Source organism: Nematolebias whitei, chromosome 8 (assembly GCF_014905685.2).
Source record: "Nematolebias whitei isolate Nwh7 chromosome 8, NemWhi1, whole genome shotgun sequence".
Lineage (NCBI taxonomy): Eukaryota > Metazoa > Chordata > Actinopteri > Cyprinodontiformes > Rivulidae > Nematolebias > Nematolebias whitei.
In genome coordinates this window covers 47659757-47686252 of record NC_056505.1, presented here as the reverse complement: position 1 = coordinate 47686252, position 26496 = coordinate 47659757, and the positions used below count along the sequence as shown (strand labels likewise).

General features: G+C 43.1%; 1 protein-coding gene across 1 annotated transcript in view; it reads right to left on the bottom strand.

Moving 5' to 3' along the window:
- Positions 1 to 20651, bottom strand: part of LOC119413716 (nuclear receptor subfamily 6 group A member 1-A) — a 118292-nt gene extending 97641 nt beyond the window's left edge. The window contains exon 1 of the mRNA XM_037680771.1: positions 20406 to 20651. Coding sequence (XP_037536699.1) covers positions 20406 to 20421 — 16 coding nt within the window. The 5' untranslated portion in view covers positions 20422 to 20651. The remainder of the gene's footprint in view (positions 1 to 20405) is intronic.
- Positions 20652 to 26496: the final 5845 nt, after the last annotated feature.

The window sequence follows — 26496 nt, the reverse complement described above, 5'->3', positions numbered from 1 at the left end:
TGTTTATTGTTGTTGCTGTTGTCCATTGTTGTCATCTTTCTTTGTTGAAATCAGGTCTCTCTTGTAAATGAGTCCTCGAGGCTAAATGGGATTTACCTGTCTAAATAAAGGTTGAATGAAAAAAGATCAACATCATCAGGCCAGGATTCTGTGGTCTACACTCATCTCCAGGCCAGCGGTCACTCTTTCAGGGATGAAGATGTTCACATCCTGGATAGAGAGGAACGATGGTTTGAGAGAGGAGTAAAGGAGGCCATCTTTGTGAAGAGAAATCGTCCATCATTAAACAGGGGTGGAGGCCTCCATGTTCAACTGTCCCCCTCTTACAATGCTGTTATTGCTAGTTTCATGCAGCACCCTGTGAATAGCAAGCAGCCATCAGGTGCTAATGATCCATTGTTAGGCTGATGGTCCTTCTTGACCATGTGAACAGTTAGTTTTGAATGTCAAAAACAAACTGGTTGATCTACTATGAGAAGGTGCTATTTACAGCTCCTCAGACTGAAGGTCTTTCGGATGAAAGAAGAAACGCTTCTACAATTATTTGATTTTGAACCCAGCCAGAGGATCTGACTTAACTTTTTTGGATTTTTCTACCTGTGTTATTGAGCACGCATCAGGAGACATCAGCAACAAGTCACTGATGCCAATCTCAGTTCCATATGATGTAAAACCTGCCCCCAATTGAATACAACTGATGATACAGTGTGGTTGTAAAAGTACAACCCCTTCAAAGAGATGTAGTTGTGTAGATAACACCGGTTGGCCATGCAATATTGTTTATGCCTGCTTCCCTATAGTATGTTCAAGAGTTAATAACCTCTGGGTTAACATTACCATCAAGATAATGACCTCATCAAGCATCAGCAACTCATGGAACATTGATACAAGCAAAGGTACCAATTAATGTACAGATTTACTAATCACTTGAATATTATTCATTTTATTTTTATTTTAGAAACAAGGTATATTGACCTCTTGCATGCTGGTGGTACCAGTTCTTGAGGGTCAAAAGTGACCCACTACCATGTTAAGCTGTAGAAAAAATACCTTAAACTATCTTTTTCCAATTTGAATATTATGACTTTTCCTCATTAGAAAAAGTGATACTTTGCTTTTTTTTATGTTTCTATGTGCTTCGTTTTTGTTTTCACGTGGGCTGTACACCACTAGGGTACAAAGATTGTCTTATGGGTCATTTTTGATCCGTGGATTATAAAAGCACTTAAACACCAGAAAAAAGTTCAAAGGCCACAAACAAACTCTCTCTGTAACACACACACACACACACACGCAGGTTTGTTTTGCTATCTTTGTGGGGCCTTTGCATTGACTTCCATTCATTTTTCATTCATTTCTATAGCCTAACCATGACCTTTATCCATAACCTAACCATTACCAGTACATACCTAACCCTAAACCTAACACATCCTCAATTCACACCTTAGTCCTAAACCTAGCCCGTAACCCACCAACGGGACTTCTTCTTATGGGGCCCGGGCTTTGGGCCCCATAAGGAGCAGTTGGTCCTCACAATGTAGTATAAGTTGGAAAAATGGGCCTCACAAAGTAGCATAAACAAGGACACACGCACACACACACACACACACACATCAAATAAACTGGAACTTGCATTTGACCTGCACCTGCACTCCTGATCTGCAGCTAACCCCTCACATCACACAAGCTCCCAAACAAAACAAAAAAACAACCTCAGACATGATAACAACAAATTCAGTATAGAGGAAGTCAAGGTACCCTGAATCAAAGTACCCCTAGTTGGTTCCTTGCTGAAGCCATGAGTAGACGTTTCACTGTCCAACAGGTCCTGGATGAGATATTTTCAGAATCTCAGGAGGAACAAGAGGATGAAGACGTATCTGAAGATGAAGATGGGGAGGAATGCAACCCAGAGGATTATGCATCTTCAGATGAAGAAGAAGAGGAAATCCCTCAAGCTGACAAAGAGACATTTTTGTTAAAGAACAGCAAAAGTGCATGGTCCTCATCAAATTCAGACAGCAACCAGGGAAGGACAGCAGCATCAAACATCATAAGGATGACTCCAGGGCCAACAAGGTATTCAGCTGCCCATGTTCAGGACATTTCATCCACCTTTCTCCTGTTCATCACACCAGCCATTGAAAAAAAATATCCAGGTGAATACAAATGTGGAGAGTTTCCAGAAATACAGAGAAAACTGGAAAAATATGGATGAGACTGACCTGCGTGGCTACATAGGACTTTTGATATTAGCAGGTGTATATAGGTCCAGTGGCGAGGCTACATATAGCCTCTGGGATGCAGAGAGTGGAAGGGAAATTTTTCGTGCCACAATGCTGCTGAAAATCTTTTACACTTTCTCAAGAATGCTAAGATTTGACAACCGTGAGTCAAGACCGGCAAGGCATGTGACAGACAAAATGGCAGCCATCAGAGAGGTCTGGGACAAGTGGACTGAGCGTCTGCCATACCTCTACAACTTTGGGCCTGAAGTCACAGTAGATGAGCAGTTGGTTCCATTCAAAGGTATTTTTTTATTTTCATATATGCAATGTTACTTACCTGAAATATTTTTTATTGTATTGTGATGTAACTTCCTCGATTCATACAGTTTTCTGTGACACTCACACTCAGTGATTGCAATATTTTTTGGTTTTAATCAACAGGTCGCTGTCCTTTCCGGCAGTATACTGTATGCCAAGCAAGCTAGCAAAATATGGCATCAAAACATGGGTGGCTCCATCCATCCATCCATTTTCTTTACCCGCTTATTCCATTTTGGGTCACGGGGGTCGCCGGTGCCCATGTCCAGCAATCACTGTGCTAGAGGCGGGGTACACCCTGGACGGGTCGCAAGTCTATCACAGGGCCACGTAGAGACAAACGAGACAAACAACCATTCACTCTCTCACTCACACCTAGGGACAATTTAGAGTTACCAATCAGCCTAACATGCATGTTTTTGGTCTGTGGGAGGAAACCGGAGTACCCGGAGAAAACCCACGCATGCACGGAGAGAACATGCAAACTCCACCCAGAAAGGCACCTGGACCGAGGTTTGAACCAAGGACCTGCTCGCTGAGAGGCAGCAGCTCTACCAGTTGTGCCACCGTGCTGCCCATAGGTGGCTCGTGATGCAAAATTCAGCTATGCATGGAATATGCAAGTGTACACAGGGAAGCTGCCGAGTGGCGCACCAGAGAAGAACCAGGGGGTGCAGGTTGTGCTTGAATTGACAGTCGGGCTGAGGGGGCACAATGTCACATGTGACAATTTTTTCACCTCCTATGAACTCGGCCAGCAGCTCCTGAAAAGGAAGATGACCATGGTTGGCACTGTTTGGAAGAATAATCCTGAACTCCCCCCTGCACTCCTGGCTACAAAAGGCAGAGCGGTCTTCTCATCAAAGTTTGCCTTCACTCCCATCACCACTTGTTTCTTATCTTCCAAAAAGGAACAAGAACGTGGCCCTGCTGACTGCATAAGATGGCTGAAATCAGTGATCGTGAGGACAAGAAGCCAGCCATCATCCTCAACTATAAATGCAATAAAGGAGGCGTGGACAACCTCAACAAGGTTATTGGAACGTATAGCTGCAGAAGGATGACTGCACAATGGCCCCTGGTCTTCTTCCATAACATCATTGCTGTATCCTCATATAATGCCTTTGTGATGTGGCAGGAGATCAACCCGACCTGGATGTCAGGGAAGAAAAACGTGAAGGTGTCCCTTGAGCAGTTGGGAAAGGCTCTTGTCACCCTGTGCATTGAGAGAAGGGCGGTCCTGCCCCACACAGAAGCCTCTGCAGCCATTGTGGAAGCTGTTCAGGGAGCTGAACCTTGTCCTGATCCACCTGAGGCTGCAGCTGGGTCAGTCAAAAGAAAAAGGTACCAGTTCTGTCCCTGGAAGAAGGACTGCAAGACAAAAACTGTGCGCTGCACATGTGAGAAATACATCTGCAAAGCCCATTCTCACGTTGGCACATACTGTCCTACATGTGCTAAATAGAGTTGATGTTGAAAACTGTTCACAAAATCAAGCAACAATGTGTTGTTTTGTTGTATTATGAGAGAAGTATTTTTATAATTCACTTCATAAAAAATATAAATGAATAAAATTTTGACAAAGAAGTTCCAAACAGTTGACAGGTTTTTTTTTCCCTTTCAATTAAATTAATTCAAAAGTAATTACTTCACATCTATATAATAGCAATAATAAACTTTTACTGTGTAAAAAAAACAAAAAACCTGTTATGACAGTTGGTTTGTGGTAAAAAAAAAAAAAAGTGCAATACTGTTCACTGGTGATTGTCTTTTTGTATTGTGTAACAAAAAATACGTGATAAAAAATGAATTAAATTGAGTTGACTTGATAAATAACTTTTTTTTCATTATGTAAAATAGATGTTGGATTTAAAATTCAATTAAGCTGCTTTATTTTGGGGCTTTGGTAGGGCAGGTCATTTTTGACCCGTAGGACAAGGGAGTCATCACAATGTTAACATCACACAAGGGTATTGATTAAAGTGTGCCCTTATAGACTTTACGCTGACCATAGTTAACTCTAGAAAATTTGATGCTTTTATAGACTATCACTAGAAAATAGATGCAACCTGACCTTGGTATTTTAGAACCTCATGCATTCATAAAAAAGTAGCCTGTTGGTACAACCTGAAAAAGTTTAATATTGAACATTACATTTTTATTTTCAAGGTTATACACCGCCCAACATATCAATACATTTAAAACCAGCCAATTTAATGCTGTTTGAATGGTTATTGGAAACCTGTTGGGAGGAAAGCCCCATTTTAAACACATTTTGATGGGTCAGTTCTTAAAGTGTTAATATCTAAAAAATGCCCATTGGTTATGAACCATCGCCCTCCTGAATCTTGAAAAGCTACCTACATGCTAACAGAAAGAGCAGAGGAAGAAAAAAACTTCAGACATTTCCAGGTTCACCCCTGTGGCTCCCGGGCTATCAGCATTGCAAACTGGTGAATTTCACCTCCTTCAGTCTAAACACTGTGCTTTTACCTGCAATATTATATTATATGGAATATTATATTGAGAATATTAAAGCCACATACAGTAGTGTGCCAAAGCTCTGCAGGAGTTTTAAACACAGTGGCTTAATCTTGGATGAGGATTGATGTAAACAATGTATATAGAATGTAATATCCATCCATCCGTTATATTTTACCCACTTCTTCCAGTTTGGGTCACGGGGGTCGCTGGTGCCCATGTCCAGCAATCACTGTGCGAGGGGCGGGGGACACCCTGGACAGGTCTCCAGTCCATCACAGGGAAGAATGAAATATAAATGAAATTTTCTATTTTGCTAGAGTCAACAGGCGTGGTCACATTTTATGAACATTTACATTCTAAAGGTTTAACGAATACTTTACTTCAAAAGAGAAAAAATATATATTATAAAGACTGTTTACTATTCACAGAGTGAACAGTAAACAGCCATCAGTGTGCTAATGATCCATTGTTATGCTGATGGTCCTTCTTGAGCATGTGAGCAGCTGGTTTTGGTTGTCAGCAGCAAAACTGGTTGATCCACTCTGAGAAGGTGCTATTTAAGAGACTGAGCTGAATACAGCTCCTCAGACTGAGGAAGTCTCTCGGATGAGAGACGAAACGTTTCTACATTTTTTTTGTTGATTTGCTTTGTTTTATTTTTTTGAATGTCCAGAGGACCAGATTTAACTTTTTTAGATTTTTCTACCTGGATTATTGAGCATGCATCAGGATAGTTTTTTAAGTACTAAAGCAAAAGGTTCAGAAAAAGATCAATAATGTAAATCAGGTATACATTAAAAATACACAGGAAATAAGAAAAGACGTGTATGAATAATTTATCCTGACCACTTTGAACATTATGAAGAACACTCAACCCTCAATTTTTCATGATACTTTGCTTGAAATTCTCCATTATGGCCGTGGATTTGAAACGGCACGACTACAAGTCAAGTTCAAGTCCCACTTTTTTGTCAGTCCAGTAAAAAAAGAAAAATTTGCTCATATCCTCTGCTTTTTAGGTGGGGCTGAAGGTTACTGAGCAATAAAGAGGTTGCCTAGTTTATTTGTTATCCTGGTATACACACCAGTTGTCGTTGTCGTCGTCAACAGCAACAACAACAACAACAACTGAATGAAAATTGTGATACACAACTGCATATTATGGCCACTCAGAAAAATCAAAAGTAAGAAGTTTGTTTTTAAAGGCTTCATAATAAAATTCAGAGTTAAGAAATAATGGTCAAAATGTTTTAGGACTCAGCTCGAGGAAGTAATCTTCCTGAACCAGACTGTATCTGTTTATTTTTTCCTTTCTTTACTTCCATCTTTCTTTCCTATTGTTTGTTTGTTTTATTGTTAGTATCTCTCGCCACCAAAATATAAAGCAATAATATTTTTGCAACAACATTTGGCTCCTAGCAAAACATTTCTGCAAGGATTGTAACAAAACTTTCCAAAACTAATCACTGGATGTAATGCCAACCCAATACAATATGGCTGCCACAGTCAATTGTCTTTCCAAAATACAAAACAGCTAAGAATACCTTAGTCAGTTTTACAGACATGGATATGCAATTTTGTGTGGTTGAAGTTTAGACAAGGTCACATATTCCAAGAACAACACATAGTTTAAGAAATGTGCATAAAACTATAATATTAAACATTGGAGACAACACGGTCTCTGTCCATTAGGAAAATATCTGAGACTTACAGTATTCACAACTTAAACTGAGCATTAACTGATTGCGCAAGATCCATGTTTAAAAGTAATTATCTACATCCAGTGAGTGTAAGGTCGTTTTCACACCTGATAGTCTGGTAGACTCGGTTCGGTTCGGGACCAATATTCATGACCTTTTGTTACATTTGAGCTGGTGAGTTTGCATTCACACTGCACTGTGCAGATGAGTCAACCTGTTGAACCAACCTATTCCCCCACTCGCCTGTGGGGGCGCTGCACCAAGAACTACTGAAAGAAACGACACAAAAACCTCTGAAGACACGTCTTCTTCTTTTGTAAATAAAATAAAAACGAAATGGCATCAAGTTTTAGCAGTTGTAGGAGTTATATTTTGTCATTTTTCAAAAATGGACTTAGCATGAGCAGAAAATGAGACAGAAGACCATGGAGAATATTGTTTTTCCACACAAGGCAGCTGACGGCTCCATATAAGGTCAGAGAAATGCGTGTTTGTTTACCCTGCGGAGCGGGGCTCAGTCTGTTTACATTCACACTGTACTCGAACCGTGCTGGAGTTCTCTTCTACCGGACCGAGACCTAGGTTTGAGCCCGGGCCAGAGTTTGCCTTTTTGTTCCGTGCGTTCACACCTCCCTAAACGAACCGGACTTTCTAGGAAAACGAGCTAGAGTTCGATTAAAGCGGACTAAACAGGGCTGGTGTGACTACACCCTAAATGTACTCCCAACAAATCATTAGCTTTTGGAGTCAGCCCAATTTAAGATGGTTGCAACAGCCCACTGGCATATCTAAAAATGGCTAGAGATGGATAAAGTTGCTCCCTCCACACGCCAGCATCCTTTAAACTCTGCACTGCCTCAGACAAGCAAAACAATCAAACAAAAAAGCTTCTATTCCTCTATACAGTGTAACTCCTATCCATATGAATATCTTGTACCAAAAACATTAATATTTAACGTATTGTCCACCGTATACGTCACTCCTCCTTGAATTGCCACCTTATCGTGGTGGAGGAGGTTGTGCGCCTGAATGATCCTAGGAGCTATGCTGTCGGGGGCAATTATAAATGTCCGTGGTAGGGTCTCCCAAGGCAGATTGGTCCTAGGTGACAGGCCAGACAAAGAGCGATTCAGAAGATTTTTATGGACATGACACAGCAAGGAACTTGGTCTGGTGACTGGGTCTCTACCCATGGGGCCCGGTCAGGCTCAGCCTGAAGGAGCAGCATGGATTTGCCTTCCTGTGGACCCACCACCTGCAGAAAGGGCCATAAAAGTTAGGTGCGTGATGCCATAGGCAGTGGCCGAAGGCGGGGACGTTAGCGCTCTGACCTTGGCTTACCAAAGCTAGCTCTTGGGACAAGGAAAATGACCGCTCTGGTGGGGAAGGAGCCTGAGTTGTGAGGTTGAGAGGTACCGACTAGATATAGTTGGGCTCACCTCAACGCACAGCATGGGATCTTGAACCGATATCCTTGAGAGGGGCTGGACCTTATTCCACTCTGGAGTTGCCCAAGGTGAGAGGTGTCGAACTGGTGTGGGTCTACTTGTAGACCCCCGACTTGGTGCCTGTGTGTTGGGAGTTTTCCCTGGTAGATGAGAAGATGGCTTCCCTTCGCCTTCAGGTGCGGGGACGAACTCTTGACTGTTGTCTGTGCCAATGCACCGAACGGCAGTTCAGAGTATCCGGCCTTCTTGGGAGTCCTTGGCAAGGGTGCTGGAAGGTGCGCCAGCTGGGGACTCCTTTATTCATCTGGGGTACTTCAATGCCCACGTGGATAATGACAGTGTGACCTGGAGGGGCATGACTGGGAGGAACGGCCTCTCTGATCTAAACCCAAGCGGTGTTCTGTTGTTGGACTTCTGTGCTAGTCATAGTTTGTCCATCACAAACACCATGTTCGAACATAAGGGTGTCCATAAGTGCACTTGGCACCAGGACGCCCTAGGTCGTAGATCAATGATAAGACTTCATAGCCATGTCATCTGATTTGCGGCCGTTTGTTTTGGACATTCGGGTGAAGAGAGGAGCTGAGCTGTCAACTGATCACCACCTGGTACTGCGTTGGATCAAATGGTGGGGGAAGATGCCGGACAGACCCGGTAGACCCAAACGTGTAGTAAGGGTTTGCTGGGAACGCCTGGCAGAAGAACCTGTAAGAGAGATATTCAACTCGCACCTCTGGGAGCGCTTTAACTGCATCCCAGCTGAGGTGGGGGACATTGAGTCTGAGTGGGCCATGTTCCACACCTCACTTGTTGAGGTGGCTGCCTTGAGCTGTAGCCACAAGGTTGTTGGTGCTTTTCGCGGTGTTCATCCATGAACCCAGTGGTGGACACCCCAGGTTAGGGAGGCTGTCCAGCTGAAGAAGGAGTCCTGTCGGGCCTTGTTGTTCAGTGGGACTACGGAGGCAGCTGAAGAGTACCACAGGGCCAAGTGGTCCGCAGCCTTGGCTGTTTCTGAGGTAAAAGCTCGGATGTGGGAGGAGTTCGGGGAGACCTTGGATAACGACTCTCAGTCGGCTCTGAGGAGATTCTGGCAAACCATCAGATGGCTGAGGAGGGGAAAACAGCACATTACTAACACTGTATTCAGTGAAGGTAGGTTGCTTTTGACCTCAGCCAGTGATGTCGTTGGGAGGTGGAAGGAATACTTCTCAGACCTTCTCAATCCCACCAGCATATCTTCCATGGAGGAAGCTGAGTTGGGGAACTTTGGGGTTGATCCATCCATAATTGTGGCTGAAGTTGCTGAGGTAGTTAAAAAGCTCCAAGGTGGCAGGGCTCTAGGAGTGGATGAGATTCACCCTGATTTCCTTAAGGTTCTGGATGTTGTGGGGCTGTCTTGGTTGACACACCTTTGCAATGTCGTGTGGACATCGGGGGCAGTGCCACTGGATTGGTAGACTGGGGTGGTGGTTCCCCTCTTCAGAAAGGGGGACCGGAGGGTGTGTTCTAATTATAGGGGCATCACTCTTCTCAGCCTCCCTGGAAAGGTCTATTCAGGGGTAGTGGAGAAGCGAGTCTGATTGTTGGTCGAACCGCAGACCCAGGAGGAACAATGTGGGTTCTGTCCTAGCCGTGGAACACTGGATCAACTCTTTACCCTCACTAGGGTCCTCGAGGGATCATGAGAGTTTGCCCATCCTGTCTACATGTGTTTTGTGGATTTGGAGAAGGCATTCGACCATGTTCCTCGGGGTACACTGTGGAGGGTGCTACGTGAATATGGGAATGGGGGTCTGTTGCTACGGGCTGGTCAGTCCCTATACAAGCGGTGCGATAGTTTGGTTTGCATTGCTGGCAGTAAGTCAAATTCAAATTCAAATTCAAATATACTTTATTAATCCCAGAGGGAAATTATTTGTTGTAATAACTCGTTATCCTAATTTCATTGAGATGTTAAAGATACTGATGGCTGTAGACAGTAAGGATCTCTTGTAAAGGTCCATCCCACAGTGGATCCTAAGAAACTGGCTGCAGATGCCGTCCGATCCATCCACTCAGACTCGGCTGGCCTCTTGGTTCCCCTGGGCTGTAGGACCGCCTGAATGCCAGGCAGAACTTCTCCCAGAGCGATGGCCACTCCTCCCAGCAGTCTGCCGAGCTCCTCGTCACTGTGGACAGCCAACTGTAGGTGCCGAGGGACAATCCTGTCTTTTTGCTGTCATGAGCCGTGTTTCCTGCTAGTTCCAGGATCTCAGTGGTCAGGCACTCGAGCACAGCTGGCAGGTAGATGAGAATGCGTCCACAGAACATCCTTTCAACTCATTTGAGATTTGGAGTTGTAGTTGAGATATTATTTGAGCTTTTGAGATGTTAATCAGCTGCTTTTGGTTGTACAAAGCTGCCTTGTTGCCATGGTTACGCATCATAACAAATATCCAAAACTAAAAAAGTTTCAGTAAAAATCCTTCCAGCTGCACAGCATCCGATACCAGAGGAAACAATCATAAAAAAAAATGGATTTACATCCAGAAAAAGAGGAATTAAAGTTTTCAAAAACAAAATCTCAGAATGAAATTAACAGAGCTGCTCCAACATGCAGCCACCTTGAGCAGCGCAATTCTAGAACATCGTCAAGTCGGACAACAAGTCGGACCCCTTCATGGTGGGAGTTGGACTCCGCCAGGGCTGCCCGTTGTCACAGATTTTATTCATAATTTTTATGGACAGAATTTCTCAGTGCAGCCAGTGGGCGGAGGGTTTTCAGTTTGGTGGCCTCAGGATTCCATCTCTGCTCTTAGCAGATGATGTGGTCCTGTTGGCTTCATTGTGCCATGATCTTCAGCTCTCACTGGAGCAGTTCGCAGCTAAGTGTGAAGCGGCTGGGATGAGAATCAGCACCTCTAAATCTGAGGCCATGGTCCTCAACCGGAAAAGGGTGGATTGCTCTCTCTAGATCGAGGGTGAGGTTCAGCCTCAAGTGGAAGAGTTCAAGTATCTCAGGGTTTTGTTCATAAGTGAGGGAAGAATGGAGCGTGAGATTGACAGATGGATTGGTGCAGCGTCTACAGTATTGCGGACTCTGTACCGGTCCCTTGTAGTGAAGAGAGAGCTGAGCTGTAAGGCAAAACTCTCTGTTTACCAGTCTGTCTACGTTCCTACCCTCACCTATGGTCATGAGCTCAGGGTAGTGAACGAAAGAATGAGATTGCGGATACAGGCAGTTAAAATGAATTTCCTCCGCAGGGTAGCTGAACTCTCCCTTAGAGATAGGGTGAGAAGTTCGGTTATCCAGGAGAGACTCGGGAGTAAAACCGCTGTTCCTCCGCATCTAGAGGATCCAGTTCAGGTGGTTCGGGCATCTGGTAAGGATGCCCCCTGGGCGCCTCCCTAGGGAGGTTCTTCGGGCATGTCCAACTGGGAGGAGACCCCGGGGAAGACCCAGGACCCGCTGGAGAGACTATGTCTCTCGGTTGGCCTGGGAACACCTTGGAATCCTCATAGAAGACCTGGAAGAGATGGCTGTGGAAAGAGATGTCTGGGCTTCCCTGCTCAAGATGTAGCCCCCGCGACCCAACTTCGGAACAAGTGGAAGATAATGGATAGATGGATGGATACGTCACACCACCCTATAAGTCGCATCAGTTCAAATATGTCTAATAAAGTGGAAAAATCCATAAATACGTTGCTTCGCCATATAAGTTGCATCTATTATGCGTGACCGCCGACGCATCGCGTTTGTTACGTGTCACTGCTGACAACTCGGAAATGTGGGCTGGTGTTGTGGTAAAAATTGATTGGCTGCCAAATGGTGGTCACAGGAACATGCACGGGAGGACTTCAAAAAGAACTTAACACGATTAACACAAAAACAATTATGTATTTATTCGACATTATAGCAAAGGTATGTCTCAGTTGAACTTTTACTTAATAAATGCACTTCAATGGTCAAATTAGCTGCATTTTGCCGGGGCGGCACAGAGAAATGAAGCTGATTTGACGGTTGCTCCAATCGAGCTGGACGATGGTGGCAGGCTATGGTAAGTCAATTGTGTCATTAATAGCAACTTTTACCTATTACGACACAACGGCATGCCATACTGCTAGAGTGCCATCTAGGGGCTGAAAATGGTAGTGTTCATTTTTTTTTCAGTCAGAATGAATGAAAATGGTCACATCTCAGCCAAAAATTGGTTATAAATATGGGAAAAATCCATAAATATGTTGCGTCGGTGTATAAGTCACAAGGCATGCAAATTATGACCAAAAAATGTGACTTATAGGGCGAAAAATACGGTATTTGCTTTCCTTATTCAATTCCAGTTAAAAAGAAAATAAAACGCTTAGAAAGTACAAACAATCGCTATTCAAATCCCTCAGTGGCAGGGGACATCGGATCGTTACATCTGCAGTAACAACAACAGAAGAACTCATAAAACTTCATTCAGTTCTTTAAATTAAAAGTTCCAAACAAAAAAATAAATAAGTGTTGACCTCAAACCACTCATAACATTTAAAGCTTGTTTACGGCCATACCACCCTGAACTTGCATAGTCTCCTCTGATTTCGGAAGCTAAGCAGGGTTGGACCTGGTTAGTAATTGGATGAGAGACCGCCTGGGAACATCAAGTGCCTTGAGCTCTATTAGGGGCCAAGATGGTGTAGTGGTAAGGCAGCTGACTTGGAATCAGAAAGTCACAGGTTCAACTCCCTGCCAGGCACACATTTGGTAGTATCCTTGAGCAAGACACCTACACTAACTAACTAACTAACTCTAACCTACTCTATTCCTAACTGCCCACCGGGCGCTTACCAATGCTCTACCTGGGTGTATCTCAGGCGTGATGGGTTAAATGCAGAGAACTAATTTCATCATTGTATGGGATCATACAATGATGTCAACACATAACACTTTTTTAATAAAAACATTTTTATGATTACTGTCCTCTTTAAAGCTCATACTCACCTAAATCTTTAGGAACTGAGAGAACTTATTGACAGGTTGTGTTCAGGCTTAAATGATTGTGTATGACATACCAAAAATGTTTATATATATATTGAAGAATAAAAACTATTTACACCAATGGCTAATTTATGTCTTTGTACATTTTTTAAAATGTATTCATTAATTTATTTTTACATACATTTGACTGATTTATGGAATACTTTTCATTTATTTTCAAAATTATTCATATTGAGGGTGGGAATTTATCGCAAGGTCATGAAGAAGATTATGATTATTATTTATTTTTTTGTTCTTTCGAATGCTCCCTTCCTCAGGGGTCGCCACAGTGAACTAACTCGCATGAAGACTTGGCAATTGTTTTTATGCCAGTTGCTCTTCGTGATGCAACCACAGAACACCAAGCTACCACAGCCTTCTGTGGAGAAGAGAGCTGCTATCTGGGGCGTCCAAATGAGCAGAAGGTGAGGGTTAAGGGCCTTGCTCAAGGGCCCTGAGTGGGGCAAATGAGGGTGAAGGCAGGTGTAGGGACTTCACCTTTCGCACCCACATCTTTATGTTGTCGGTATCGGGAGTTTAACCAGCGATCTTCCGATCACAGCCCCACCTTCTCTAACCTCTGTGCCACCACTCCCTATTGAGGAAGATTATTATTAGGGATGGGGCCAATCTGATCTGATCCGGTACCAGGTTCTAATACCAGCATAATTTACGCATCAGATTTTTCCGTTCCAACCTGCAGAGATTTCCGATCTATGATGCATGTCTTTATCTGCTGAAATGTCTCCACATGTGATTCCCTGCTGGCTGCTCTGCAAGTTGGCTTCAAACTATGGAATGGATTTCCTGAACGGAGGCGGGCCTCATGAAACCTAGAGTAATAAGACCCGCCTCACATTCAGGAAATCTATTTCATAGTTTGCAGCCAGCTTAAATGTGAGTAAACATGTGAGGACAGAGCAGCAGTGTGGCTAACGGCTAACCAACTTTTCATCGCAACTTGTCCGCTGTGTGGAAATTTTACACTAGAAACACTGCAAAGCAAGACAGCAATGTGCAATGTCTGCAGAGCCACTGTACCAAGAGGAGGAAGCTCTTTCACGACCTACAATACAATGAACTCAATCAAACATTTTGAAAAAGCACCATATAAAAGAGCATGAGGATTGTTTAGCCAGGTGGGAGAAAGACGAAAGGAGCCAGCAGAAATCACTTTTCAGAATAAGCTTTATTATCACTGCACCGAGATACAACGAGAACATGTACGTACAGTCGTCCGAAAGATGGACGGAGTGCACGAAGCTGCTACTATGAAAGCGTGGCCTTCTTATTCAGAATAATATTTTGCTTAGATAAGAAAAGGGAAGAAAACATGAGGAGAGACGGTATAAAAAAAGATCTCTCACTCCGTGTCCTAGACAGGACACGATTTGAGGCATAAAAAAACCTACCACAGCAAAGCAACATAAACAGACGTTATACATATAGGCCGGTGAAGACATTGAATTTTCAAGGGAAAGTCATAGCATAGTCCAGAGCCCCCCCTTCTCAGCCACTGTCCAGATACAAGGTGTTATTTTATCATCAGCTCGAGGTTCCATCACATGTCCACAGCCTTGGGGAAGGGAGAGGTGAGGAAACAAACAAAGCATCTTTGTTTTTTTTTATAAACATGTCAGGAGGAGTTGAGATAAGTCTGCCGTCAAGGCCACAGTTTGGGTCAGGCAAAACTCATGAATAGTTTCTGCCTAAAGTCTTGCTGGTATATATTCCTCTGATGGAAACTCCAAAACAGCCGAATTGATTCCTTAAAGCCGAGCTCACAGCTTCTCCAAGATTATTCCCACCTTCATGGGTACTGCTAGAGAGTTCACAGTCCTAGTAACAGTTGCACCAGCTCTCTGACGCAACTACACATATTTCAGTATGAGTGCTGCCGAGCTTCCACACAAATTTGTAGAAAATCCTGATTTCACCAGCCAAACAGCAAAAAAAAACCAGTTGTCATCATGAATCCAATTTGTTTCTGTTGAGGTAAGAGGGTCCTCCTTACCCTGACTACTGTCAGGAAAAGTTGATCAATTTTGTTGAGAGACCAGCTGATCCTTCGAATTAAGAAGGTATGCAGGAAAAAAAAAAAGAGTCTCTTTAAGGGTTCACAGGTACTGTGGGGTTTAAAAGCCACTGGGACGTTGTGTTTAGAAAATAAACGTCTCAGTTTCTCTGATAAACCCCAAAATACATTAAAGCAAAGACTGGTTCATCCCAAAGATCCAGTCCCCCGGCACAAACAGAGTAATGTTGTGTATGTTGTCCAGTGTCAGGAGGGCTGTGATCAGTCTTACATCGAGGAAACTAAACAGCCACTGGCCAAAAGGATGGACCAGCACAGAAGATCAACATCATCAGGCCAGGACTCTGCGGTCTACACTCATCTCCAGGCCAGCAGTCACTCTTTCAGGGATGAAGATGTTCACATCCTGGACAGAGAGGAACGATGGTTTGAGAGAGGAGTAAAGGAGGCCATCTTTGTGAAAAGAAACCGTCCATCATTAAACAGGGGTGGAGGCCTCCGGGTTCAACTGTCCCCCTCTTACAATGCTGTGATTGCTAGTATCACTCAGCCCTCTGTGAACAGTAAACAGCCATCAGGTGTTAATGATCCATTGTTAGGCTGATGGTCCTTCTTGAGCATGTGATCAGCTGGTTTTGGTTGTCAGCAGCAAACTGGTTGATCCACTCTGAGAAGGTGCTATTTAAGAGACTGAGCTGAATACAGCACCTCAGACTGAGGAAGTCTCTCGGATGAGAGACGAAACGTTTCTATATTTTTTTGCTTTGTTTGTTTTTTTTGTTTGTTTTTTTTGAATGTCCAGAGGACCAGATTGAACATTTTTAGATTTTTCTACCTGGATTATTGAGCATGTATCAGGATATTTATTTTGTTCTTTAGTTGAATGCTTTGGTATTTCTTGTTTGTTTGTTGTTTTTTGGCAAGTTGAGACAGTTCTTCTAGTCCTGAGCATTTTATTGCATTGTTGACCTTGTGTTGACCTGCATATGACAATAAACAATAAACCTAAACCATGATGAAATGTGATGAAATAAAAACCTTCCAGAGGAGATGATAATGTCATAAAAGCACCGCTTCATCTTGAACTCCACCCTCTTTTTTTCCTTTTATAGTCCGGGTGTAAGAACCCCCGATACTATGTGATACACACACAGTCAGCCCCCACCCCTCGGGGCTCATTAAGCCTGCATTGTTTCCCAAGAGGTCAGCCTGGGTTTCACTCCCAACTTTAATTCAAACCAGGAGACGCGAGCCAACCAACTCAGTGACAAAAAGCTCCTTCACAAAGCCCTTCAAGCTGGGACTTCTATCTTACTGGTCGCCTTGGTGTGATTTCTGAATGGATCAAGGTGGTGGAGGGGCTCGAAGACAACCCACCCTGATGCGCTTTTCTGTCACAAAGCAAGATAAAACAGATTTGCACTCAATAATGTGTGGAAGTGATCTGGTTGGAGCGACCACCCGGTCATGAGATTAATTAACACCTAACACATTTCTCAGTGATGAAGTACAGCAGCTTTGCATTTACTTTAAACTGTTAGTTAACCTCAAACATTAATGCACATCTGTCGCACAATGAATGCACTGCACTTCATGTCAACATACAGGAGTGCTGCCTCAAGCCTTTCGGTTCTGTGACGTTCGCTCCGTTTCTCTGATCCATCAGTGACTTATGGCCGATCAGAGGCAGCATAAAGACAAACTGGTCTTTGCGACTGACTCATTGAATTGTTGGGAAGTGTTGCCCACGGCTGTTTCCAGTGAATTTAAACACATCTTCATCGTATCACATGATGCATTTCCTTGTCACATGGAAACATAAAGAATGCTGTTTTATCTCACACAGGGATCACAGCTTATCTATTAGGGCTCTACTAAAAACACAGAAACCTGCTGTTGTTTTCTGCTTTGTCACACAAAAAACAACACCCAGGTTTCTTAACCCTCTCTGAGTTGTGTCATGCTGAGTTAGATTGTGACCAAATCTTCCCATTGTCCACACCCAGTGTGCTCTAAAGCCAGTGTATGGTATCTAACCTTTTGAGCCACTGACAGAGCAGGCCTGCTCTGAACTCTTTCTCTTCAGGTTTTCCATCACAATCATGCCCCGCTAAGACAGGGAGCGGGGGTTGCAGGATTCTGCTGTACTTTTCCGCTGCCGGCACTCCCCCTCCCTCCCTTACTTCCTCCTGTCCAAGCTTCTTTTATTCCTTTCAGACCTCTTCTAAATTCTTGTTCTCTGAAACTTATCTTTCTTCCCTGAAGGGGGTAAAGGAGGTGAACACACACCTGAACCTCACCCTAACTGACCGGTATGTACATGAATACACATCAACACACTCACAGAGGTTAAAGGCAGGTGAAGACCCTGTGGGAGTGGGATTCCCGGCAGCTCACACTGTGATGCTAATCTTTAAAGTTTGGTGAATGCAGGCCGGGATCTTCCACGAGACAATGGTGACCTCTTGACTCTGCTGTCTTTATAATATCTACCTGGCCTAAAGCTTGTAATCAATAAAACAAAGATGGAAAGCAATGCCATGCTCACCTGAGACACAGAAGTTGTTAAATGGTTAATACATTTAAACAAGGTTTGGCGGTACGTCTCTCTTACAGGTGAGTTTGTTGCAACACATGTTAAATGTTTTGGTAATTTCAACTCAAATATTTCGCATGCACTATTCCGTCCGTCTGCTTCTTTCATTTTGGGTCAAGGGGGGTGCCAGTGCCCATGTCCAGCAATCACTGTGTGAGGGGTGGGGCATCACTGGCATCACAGGGACACAGAGTCAAATGAGACAAACAACCATTCACTCTCTCACTCACACCTAGGGACAATTTTAAAGTTACCAGTCAGTCTAACATGCATGTTTTTGGTCTGTGGGAGGAAACCGGAGTACCCGGAGAAAACCCACGCATGCACGGAGAGAACATGCAATCTCCACCCAGAAAGGCCCCTGAACCAGGATTTGAACCGGCGACCTTCTCACTGAGAGGCAGCAGCTCTACCAGTTGTGCCACTGTGCTGCCCCTACAAAGTTCAAACACTGAAGTATTTTTGGCCAAATCAAATAAAAACCTCATATTTCCAAACGTATATAGTTTTTTGTACAACTGCAATAGAGACACGCTGGGCTAAAATTACAAAACAACAGAGGGTCAACAACCCACTGTTCCCAGTGCTCCGACAGACTGGGCCTAAATTAACTTTTTGACTTCAGCATTTTAATTTTCTTTAAAAACAATAAAGGTCTTTGAAGCTTCAGTCTGATGAAATAAGCAAATAATTCCTTTTTGTGATTGTTGGATTTACACCATTTTGACTGATTAATTTAAGAATTTAATTTATTTTACTTCCCAATAGATTGCACAAAATAATGAAAGAAAGAAACTGATAATAATAAGAAAATAAAAAAGAAAATGATCAGATATTATTACTAATATTGTATTTTCTTTACCCCCAAAACAAAAAATTTAAATAAATACAATTCAAGATAAATAAAGTTTTGTGTGTTGAATAACTTTTTGTTTCTGGTTGGAGCCTGAGAATCCATGGGATTCATTTTAAAATTGTCCCAATTAAAATGACAACATAAACTTTAAACTTTACTTTAGTACTCTTCTGATTTCAAAGCTGTGAAGGTCCTGAGAGAACTGTCAAAATAAAAGCACACAAAGTTTTATGATCCTTCTTTTGGTTTAATAAAAACACAACTAGTGAATGTGGAGTCTTTATTAAATATTAGGGTTTTATAAGAAAAAAACAATAAATGCAAATATGTAGCAAAGCGTGATCATAAATGTAGACTGGGTGTAAGTGAAGCCGACAGGAACAATGATGAAAACACAAACTACATTGGAAATGCATCAAATAGTTGAATCTTGTAGCTGCGTGTGCTTGTTTGTGCTGGGGGGAAGGGTGCAGTTGAAACAACACACCCTTGAAGACAAAGATCTGCAACATGATGGACCTGATGGTTTGGTTTGACGCAGCCGGGCCGCTCAGATGGAGATGTTCCCGGGAAACAGTGCACAGCGGGAATGGGCCACTTCTGTCAATGGCTATTCATAAGCTAGGCCTACAGTCGCAGAAGTCCCTGACCTCCGCCCACTGCTACTATTGATCTTCACACATTGATCTACTCCCCCCCCCCCAAAAACAAAAAAATCCACATCCACAGAAACAACCAGAACTCGTTTGAGTCTTTTATGCCTGACTGCCACCTCTCACACGAGGCAGCGTGAAAACAGAAGGTGCTCCGGTGGAGGTGCAGCAGTGATGGTCTGGAGTTAACACTCCTTCATCTGCAGCACAAACAAACAAGCTGCTGGTGGAGGGATTAACATGAGGGGGAGGGGATGCATACAGTAAAATGGTTCCTTACACATGCACTTCCTCCAAGAAGCACAAAGCACAGAGTAAGAGGCTGAATTCACTCGAAGCTCCCAAACTCTCAAAATGAATTTAAAGGAAGAAAAAAACACTAAAAGTCCAGAAAACTGTTGATTTGCTTTGCTTTGCCATGTGGGGTAAATCTAAAGAGAGGAGGGATCACATTCCAAATTCCTGCAATACAAGGGAAACAGGGAGGGAGGGGCAGTTTGGTGGGTGGGACAGTGATGTGAAAACTGCCAAAAAAGGTGAATGCCATGCAGCATATTCTTACAAGAAATATCACAGAGCAATTAAACATCAAACACAATGTTTGGATCCAAATAATGAAAAATAAAGCAAACAGGTTTCCAATCAACTCACTGGGACCAATGAAATCAATACCATTTGTTTATAGGTTTACATGATATGAGTTATTGGGATAAAACACACGTCCTTTAGTCACAACTAAATCTGAAGCACAGATTTAAAAACTGCATTAAACAAACCACATTAAAAATGACAACTGTTCATAAATATTTTAGGCAACAATATTTTCTCTAATATCCCCACAAACAAACAAACAAACAAACAAACAAGCAGCTGGTGTTAAACTGCGTCGAGGCTGAGCAGACTCTAAATCTTCCACCTCTGTCAAACAAACACTCTTTAACCAAAAAGTAAAGGATTAAGTCACTGAAAGAGTCACTATTGAATCACCCCCACCTCCACTGCACACCCACCCTCTCTCATTGAAATCTATTTATGGCTGGTGTGGCCATTTAAAAGAAAACAACAGCCTTCCAGCTGGACGCCCTTACCTTGCCATGTATCCATTTCATGCTTCTCCCAGTCTGCCTGGACCCCATTCAAGCATGGACTCAGCTAAAACACAACCTGCCTGCTCTCCTCATGTCTAGTTTTCTTATTAATCTTTCTCTGCTCTTCCTCCCAGCAACCTCTGTCCACGACAGCCCGTCTCTCTCTGGCCACAGTCGGAGCCCAGCAACACCACTGGTCACTTTATTGCTTGGTCACATGACCAAGAGAGTTCAAGCCCCTGAGGTCACCACTTGGCTCGAGGTCCAATGACAGCTAGGGTTATCTGAGTGGAACTGATAGTCCTATTTTCTCTTGCATTCAACAACCCCCCCCCCCCCCCCAAAGCACCACTCCCTCCCAGCCCCTTACTCAAATTAGTCTCCGCTTCAACCGTAATTCCAACTCTGAGGAGGACCAAAGTGCGTGCCCAAGCATAAACACAGGTTCAAGCTGACAAAACACGCACACATTAGCTAATTGAGGCACTTAGCTGAACACGAGGAGGTAGAAGCTAAAGTTCCGCTGCTTGCTTATTTACAAACTGAACACTCAGTGTGCCAAAACTAAACAAAAAAGACTGAGGGCTAGTAAGGAGGACAGCAACAGATGTCCCCCATGGCTGAGGGCATCAATACTGAGCGTCTGCAGTTTTTCAGATGACTTACTCAAACGTTTCTGAAGTAGAACTGAACAGGGAATGTGAGTGAACCATAATGTTTTTGGTGTAAGATGTTCCACTGGAGTTACATAATGTTTGAGGCTGCACAGAGTGACGGATCCTGGTGAGCAACATTATCCAGCACAGGTGCAATGGAGAAGCCAGAGGGGGGACAATGGTGACTATGGCCACTGTTGATTGAATTTTCGGCCACCCCAAACATTTGAGGAAACTATACTTTTAAGATATTTAAAAACTAGAAAGCACAGTTTCCTCAAATGATTGAGGTGACCAGTTTACATATTTACACTCACACAAGTGTGTCTTTCTATCTTTACAGGAACTTTGCATTGACTTCCACTCATGCTTCATTAATTTCTATAGCCTAACCCTTGACCCTGACCCTAAACCTAACCATTACCAGTACATACCGTATATATTTTCTTTTCTTTTGGCTGCTCCCTTCCTCAGGGGTCGCCACAGTGAACTAACTCGCATGAAGACGTGGTGGTTGTTTTTACACCGGATGTCCTTCCTGACACAACCACAGACGCCGAGCTACCACAGCCCTCTGTGTGGAGCACAGAGCTGCTCTCTAGGGAGCAGATGGTGGAGATTAAGGACCTTGCTCAAGGGCCCAGAGTGGGGCAAATGAGGGTGGAGGCAGGTGTGGGTGCTTCACCTATCCCACCCATATTTTGATATTGAACCGGTGATCTTCCGATCACAGGCCCACCTTCTCTAACCTCTGTGCCAGTGCCACCACTCCCTACTACATACTCCCCCAGTACATACCTAACACTAAACCTAACCCATCCTCAATTCACACTTTTGTCTTAAACCTAACCCCTGACCCACCAATGAAACGGGTAAGCGGGCGTAGCGATACAGGAACAACATATATGCCTACCGGTAGTTGTCAAAAGCTAGGTCACTAATAGGCGGACCTGGGTCCAGATCCGGACCCAGTGATGGTTCTGTCCAGACCCATGCCCATTCTGATAAATTCATGCAAATAGATCATTTTCATGGAGCATTTTTCCAGCGACAGACAGCTTAGGTGCAGCACCAAGCAGAGCTGCAGGAGGTGTGTTTTGGAGGTTCACTCTACTTCAGGTGTTACAGTAATAGCATCACTCAGTTAATGAGCCAATCAAACCTTTAGTTGTTCCTGCACGGCCAGTGCAGCGAGCTCTCACCAGAGAAGAGGTGGGAAGGAGCAGAGAGGAAGAGACGGCATGTCGTGCTCCAAAATAAGAAAGTGGATGTTGTAAACTGCTGTTTTAAAGATGAATGGACTGAGAAATTTATGTTAATTCTTCTGGCAGGCAGTTCAAAACCTGTTTGCCTCATATGCTCCGAAACGGTGGCATTAATTAAAAGTGGAAACAAGAAGCGCTCTTCACTCTCTTCTGAGCAACTTTATCTGCTGAAGGCCGAGCAGAGAGCAGTAAATTATACGAACTGCAAGCCCACTATGACAGATCCACCCTACATCACAAACACGTTTACAGCCCAGCAGCTGCTGAATGTTCACGCAAGGTATCATGGATTCTGGAGAAACATAAAAAAACATTTAGTGACGGGACAGTCCTGAAGGAGTGCTTAAACACTGTTGCTGAAACATTTGATGGAAAACAAAAAGACAAGATGTGTGAAAAAAATCCAACAAATCCCGATGTCAGCTTCAACATCAAGCAGAAAATCAGAAATATTAGCAGATGATGAGCTGGCACAGCTGGATGCAGCTGTTCAGAGCCATTGATGAGTCTACAGATGTTACTGATGATGCTCAGCTTCCTCCATGAGACCGGATCTGACTCCATTCTAACCAAGATTTAATTTACTGGCAGGACAATCCCATGTCTTTTTATCTCATTAATAAAAGTAAAATAAAGAATAATCAAAAGAGAAAAAGGCTTATTAGGCTGTTTGCAGATTTAAGATGTATTTTATTCAAATTTATTTGCCTGGGACTACTAATTCTGGTTGTTTACTATAAAGTGCAGTTTGTTAACTGTGAAAATGTGAATATGGGTAGACAAGACCACAAGACAAAAGTTGGACATTCGTTCGGACCTTTTACTGGGAGAAATTTTATAAATGTACCTCGACACAGCTTTGGATTTGTCCACTTGTCTTTTAACAAAAAAGCCATAATGTTTCCAAACAGGAGACCACAACGAGATGGCTTGTTCGTTGCCTGCTAGGCTGCTAATGCTACGCATGCTGCAAGATAATAGCGCCGTGCTGAAACACGCTTAGGAACTTTAGTTCCACGGTGCATAATCTCTCGTTAATGAATTTTTAAGTTAAAAAAATAACTGAAACGGTACGCACGTGGACCGAACCGAACACGCTGTACCTACCGAAACGGTTCAATACACCCACCGGTACACCACTTCTATAGGCATTTTCACAAAACATTTCAATCCCGAGTTCAGATGCTTTATGGCTGTTCCAGAGTTGAAGTAACCCCACTGCTGTTATGCCATCCAAACAAGGCAGTAGAGCCCGACTGATATAGGTAGGGCCAGTATTTTAGGTCGATATAGACACTTGGAGTAGGGGTGCACCGATTACAGTTTTCTGGCCAATCGCCAATTTCTAAAAAGTCTGACCTGCCGATACCGATTTCTTTTTTTAATAAGTGACACTGTCAGGTGTTATAAGGTCACAATGCACCTTCAATTTTCCAATATTATTTTGTTGAAAAATTTACCCTTGAACAATATCCTAGAAACAATACAAACTTGTTTTAACTGGCCATGAGGTATTGATCTGAAATATAAATGAAGTTCAGACAATTGTTGTTAAAACACAAAAAAATCGGTAAAATCGTTTTTTCATGCAGGTATCGGCCGATCGATCGATCTACGTTCCCACCCTCATCTATGGTCACGAGCTTTGGGTTGTGACCGAAAGAATGAGATCTCGGATACAAGCGGCCGAAATGAGTTTTCTCCACAGGGTGTCTGGGCTCTCCCTTAGAGACAGGGTGAGAAGCTCGATCATCCGGGAGGGACTCAGAGTAGAGCCGCTGCTTCTCCACGTCGAGAGGAGCCAGGTGAGGTGGCTTGGGCATCTGTTTAGGATGCCTTCTGGACGCCTTCCTGGTGAGGTGTTCCGGACACGTCCCACCGGAAGGAGGCCCAGAGGAAGACCCAGGACACGCTGGAGGGACTATGTTTCTCGGCTGGCCTGGGAACGCCTCGGGATTCCCCCGGAAGAGCTGGCCCAAGTGGCTGGGGAGAGGGAAGTCTGGGCCTCCCTACTTAGGCTGCTACCCCCCGTGACCCGACCCCAGATAAGCGGAAGAAAATGGATGGATGGATGGATGGGTATCGGCCGATTTCCGATTTGTCGGTGCACCCCTAGTTTGGGGACCTATCGGTATGGGTGATAATTGTCCCATTATGCACAAATATAAAATACTTTAAATTTTCACTTCTAAAATGCTGGAACTAGCCAGGAGCAATGTATCCAGCAGAGGGCGCAAGAAGACTACTGTTAAGTCATGGCTGTTCACTTTAAGTTTCACGTTCACATTCAGCACAGATAAAGCAGGGAGCAACTAAATATTGTGTAGCATAGTTTGCTGAACAGAGCATGGTAAGTTAATTGTAACTGATCTATAAAATAAATCAACAATAATACATCATCGTCAATCCTCCAACCTGCTTGTCATTAGCTATGCAACCCTCAAGTTAGCAAGCTAATGTTTAGATAACCTATAGGATATTGCCTTATAAAACTTTATCCAGGACAATAAATCTAACGTAGAGGTATCAGTGTTAGTAACGTTAACTTTGTTGTCCTCAACGAAATGTATTGTTTGTCTGAAATCTTTACTTCTCTACAAAGAAAAACCAACACTGCTGTGGTCAGTTCTAATTAGACCTTCCCCATACCTTCATACCTTCACCCACTGACTGTTTTAACAATGAACGGGGGAGGGCGTTAGTTTAATTTACATTTTTGTAACACATTTGATAAATTTATAGTGAATAGTGGAGTACAGAAAATGTGAACGCACGTTAGGAAGACCGTTTTTATGACCAGTGCTCCACTTGTAAACCTACTGTGGGACTACATATAGCATGGATGTGATTAGCTTTAGAGTCATGGTTGCTAACAGCTGCGCTAAATAAACAAGGCCTGCTCCACTCGCTGTTTACTTAGATTCTTGGGCGGGGGGAGGGAGACAAAGATCAAAATTTTCAGCCATTATATCGGTTACCCGCAGTTGCTTGCCCCTACCAATATCGGTATCGGCGATAGCCAAAATTTCCATATGAGTCGGGCTCTACAAGGCAGAATTAGAGTTGTAACAGTTGAGACGTGAAAAGGTAAACATTGATAATAGACAGATAAACATTGATATATCATGTTCCTGTTTTTAGTATTCTACTCCTTACAATCGAGCTGTTTTTTCGTTACTTTTCCTTTTGACTGTCCTTTTGGTTGCCATTTTATTTTAACTTGTAAAAAAAAAAAAAAAAATTTGTATGCATCTTTTATAATTGTCTATTGTTGTCGTTGTTGTCCACTGTCATCACTCTTTGTTAAAAAACATTCAGGTCTCTTGTGAGTCCCTGAGGCTCAGTGGGATTAACCTGTATAAATAAAGGTTGAATGAATGAATGAATGAATCATGATGACATAAAATCTGCACGACCTCTTGGGCGTAGGATTTAAAAACCTAAAGTACAAGTTGATTCATTAGAGAGGAGAAAATCGATAATGACTCACAGCGGCTTTGATTTAAACATATGCGTTACCACAAAAAGGATCGCTAAACTGAGTTCATTTGTGATGTTTGAAAATAATATGAGGGAGATGTCCATGACACATGCACAGTGCTCTACATCAATGGAGCCAAGTTTCTCTTTTCATAAAATCCATCAGCGCCAAACACACAAGACTTTGTTTTGTACTTTTGACATATAAAACACAAACTTTGTGTTTATTTACTGTAACATACCAAACAGATGTAACAACTAAACAATCTTACATGATTTATTGTGCAACGGTAAAATAGATGTTTTCAGTGTTTCAATGCAATTTTAACAAAGCAATAAAGCGTTATATAATTATTTGCTGTAGTAAGTAGGGGTGCAGAAAAATAGATTAATTAAAGAATCTTGATTCCTAGTCCTGGTGATTCTGAATCTATTCTAAAAGTCCATTAATCGATTTTAAAATGCATTTAACTTTTCTTGTTTCCGCTCCTTTGCCGGAGCGTACTGCATCACGTGTCCACCCGTCACCGTAGAACTTGGCCTTGGAGCTAGCAAGCTAGTCCTTTATCTGAACGAAGTCCGTTAGCATGGAGCAGGAGTACAGTGAGATTCAACCCGCTCCATCGTTAAAAGTTGGTGTAAAGTCCAACATTTTTCAGTCGGGTCATCTGGACAGTTTCTTTTTTTTTT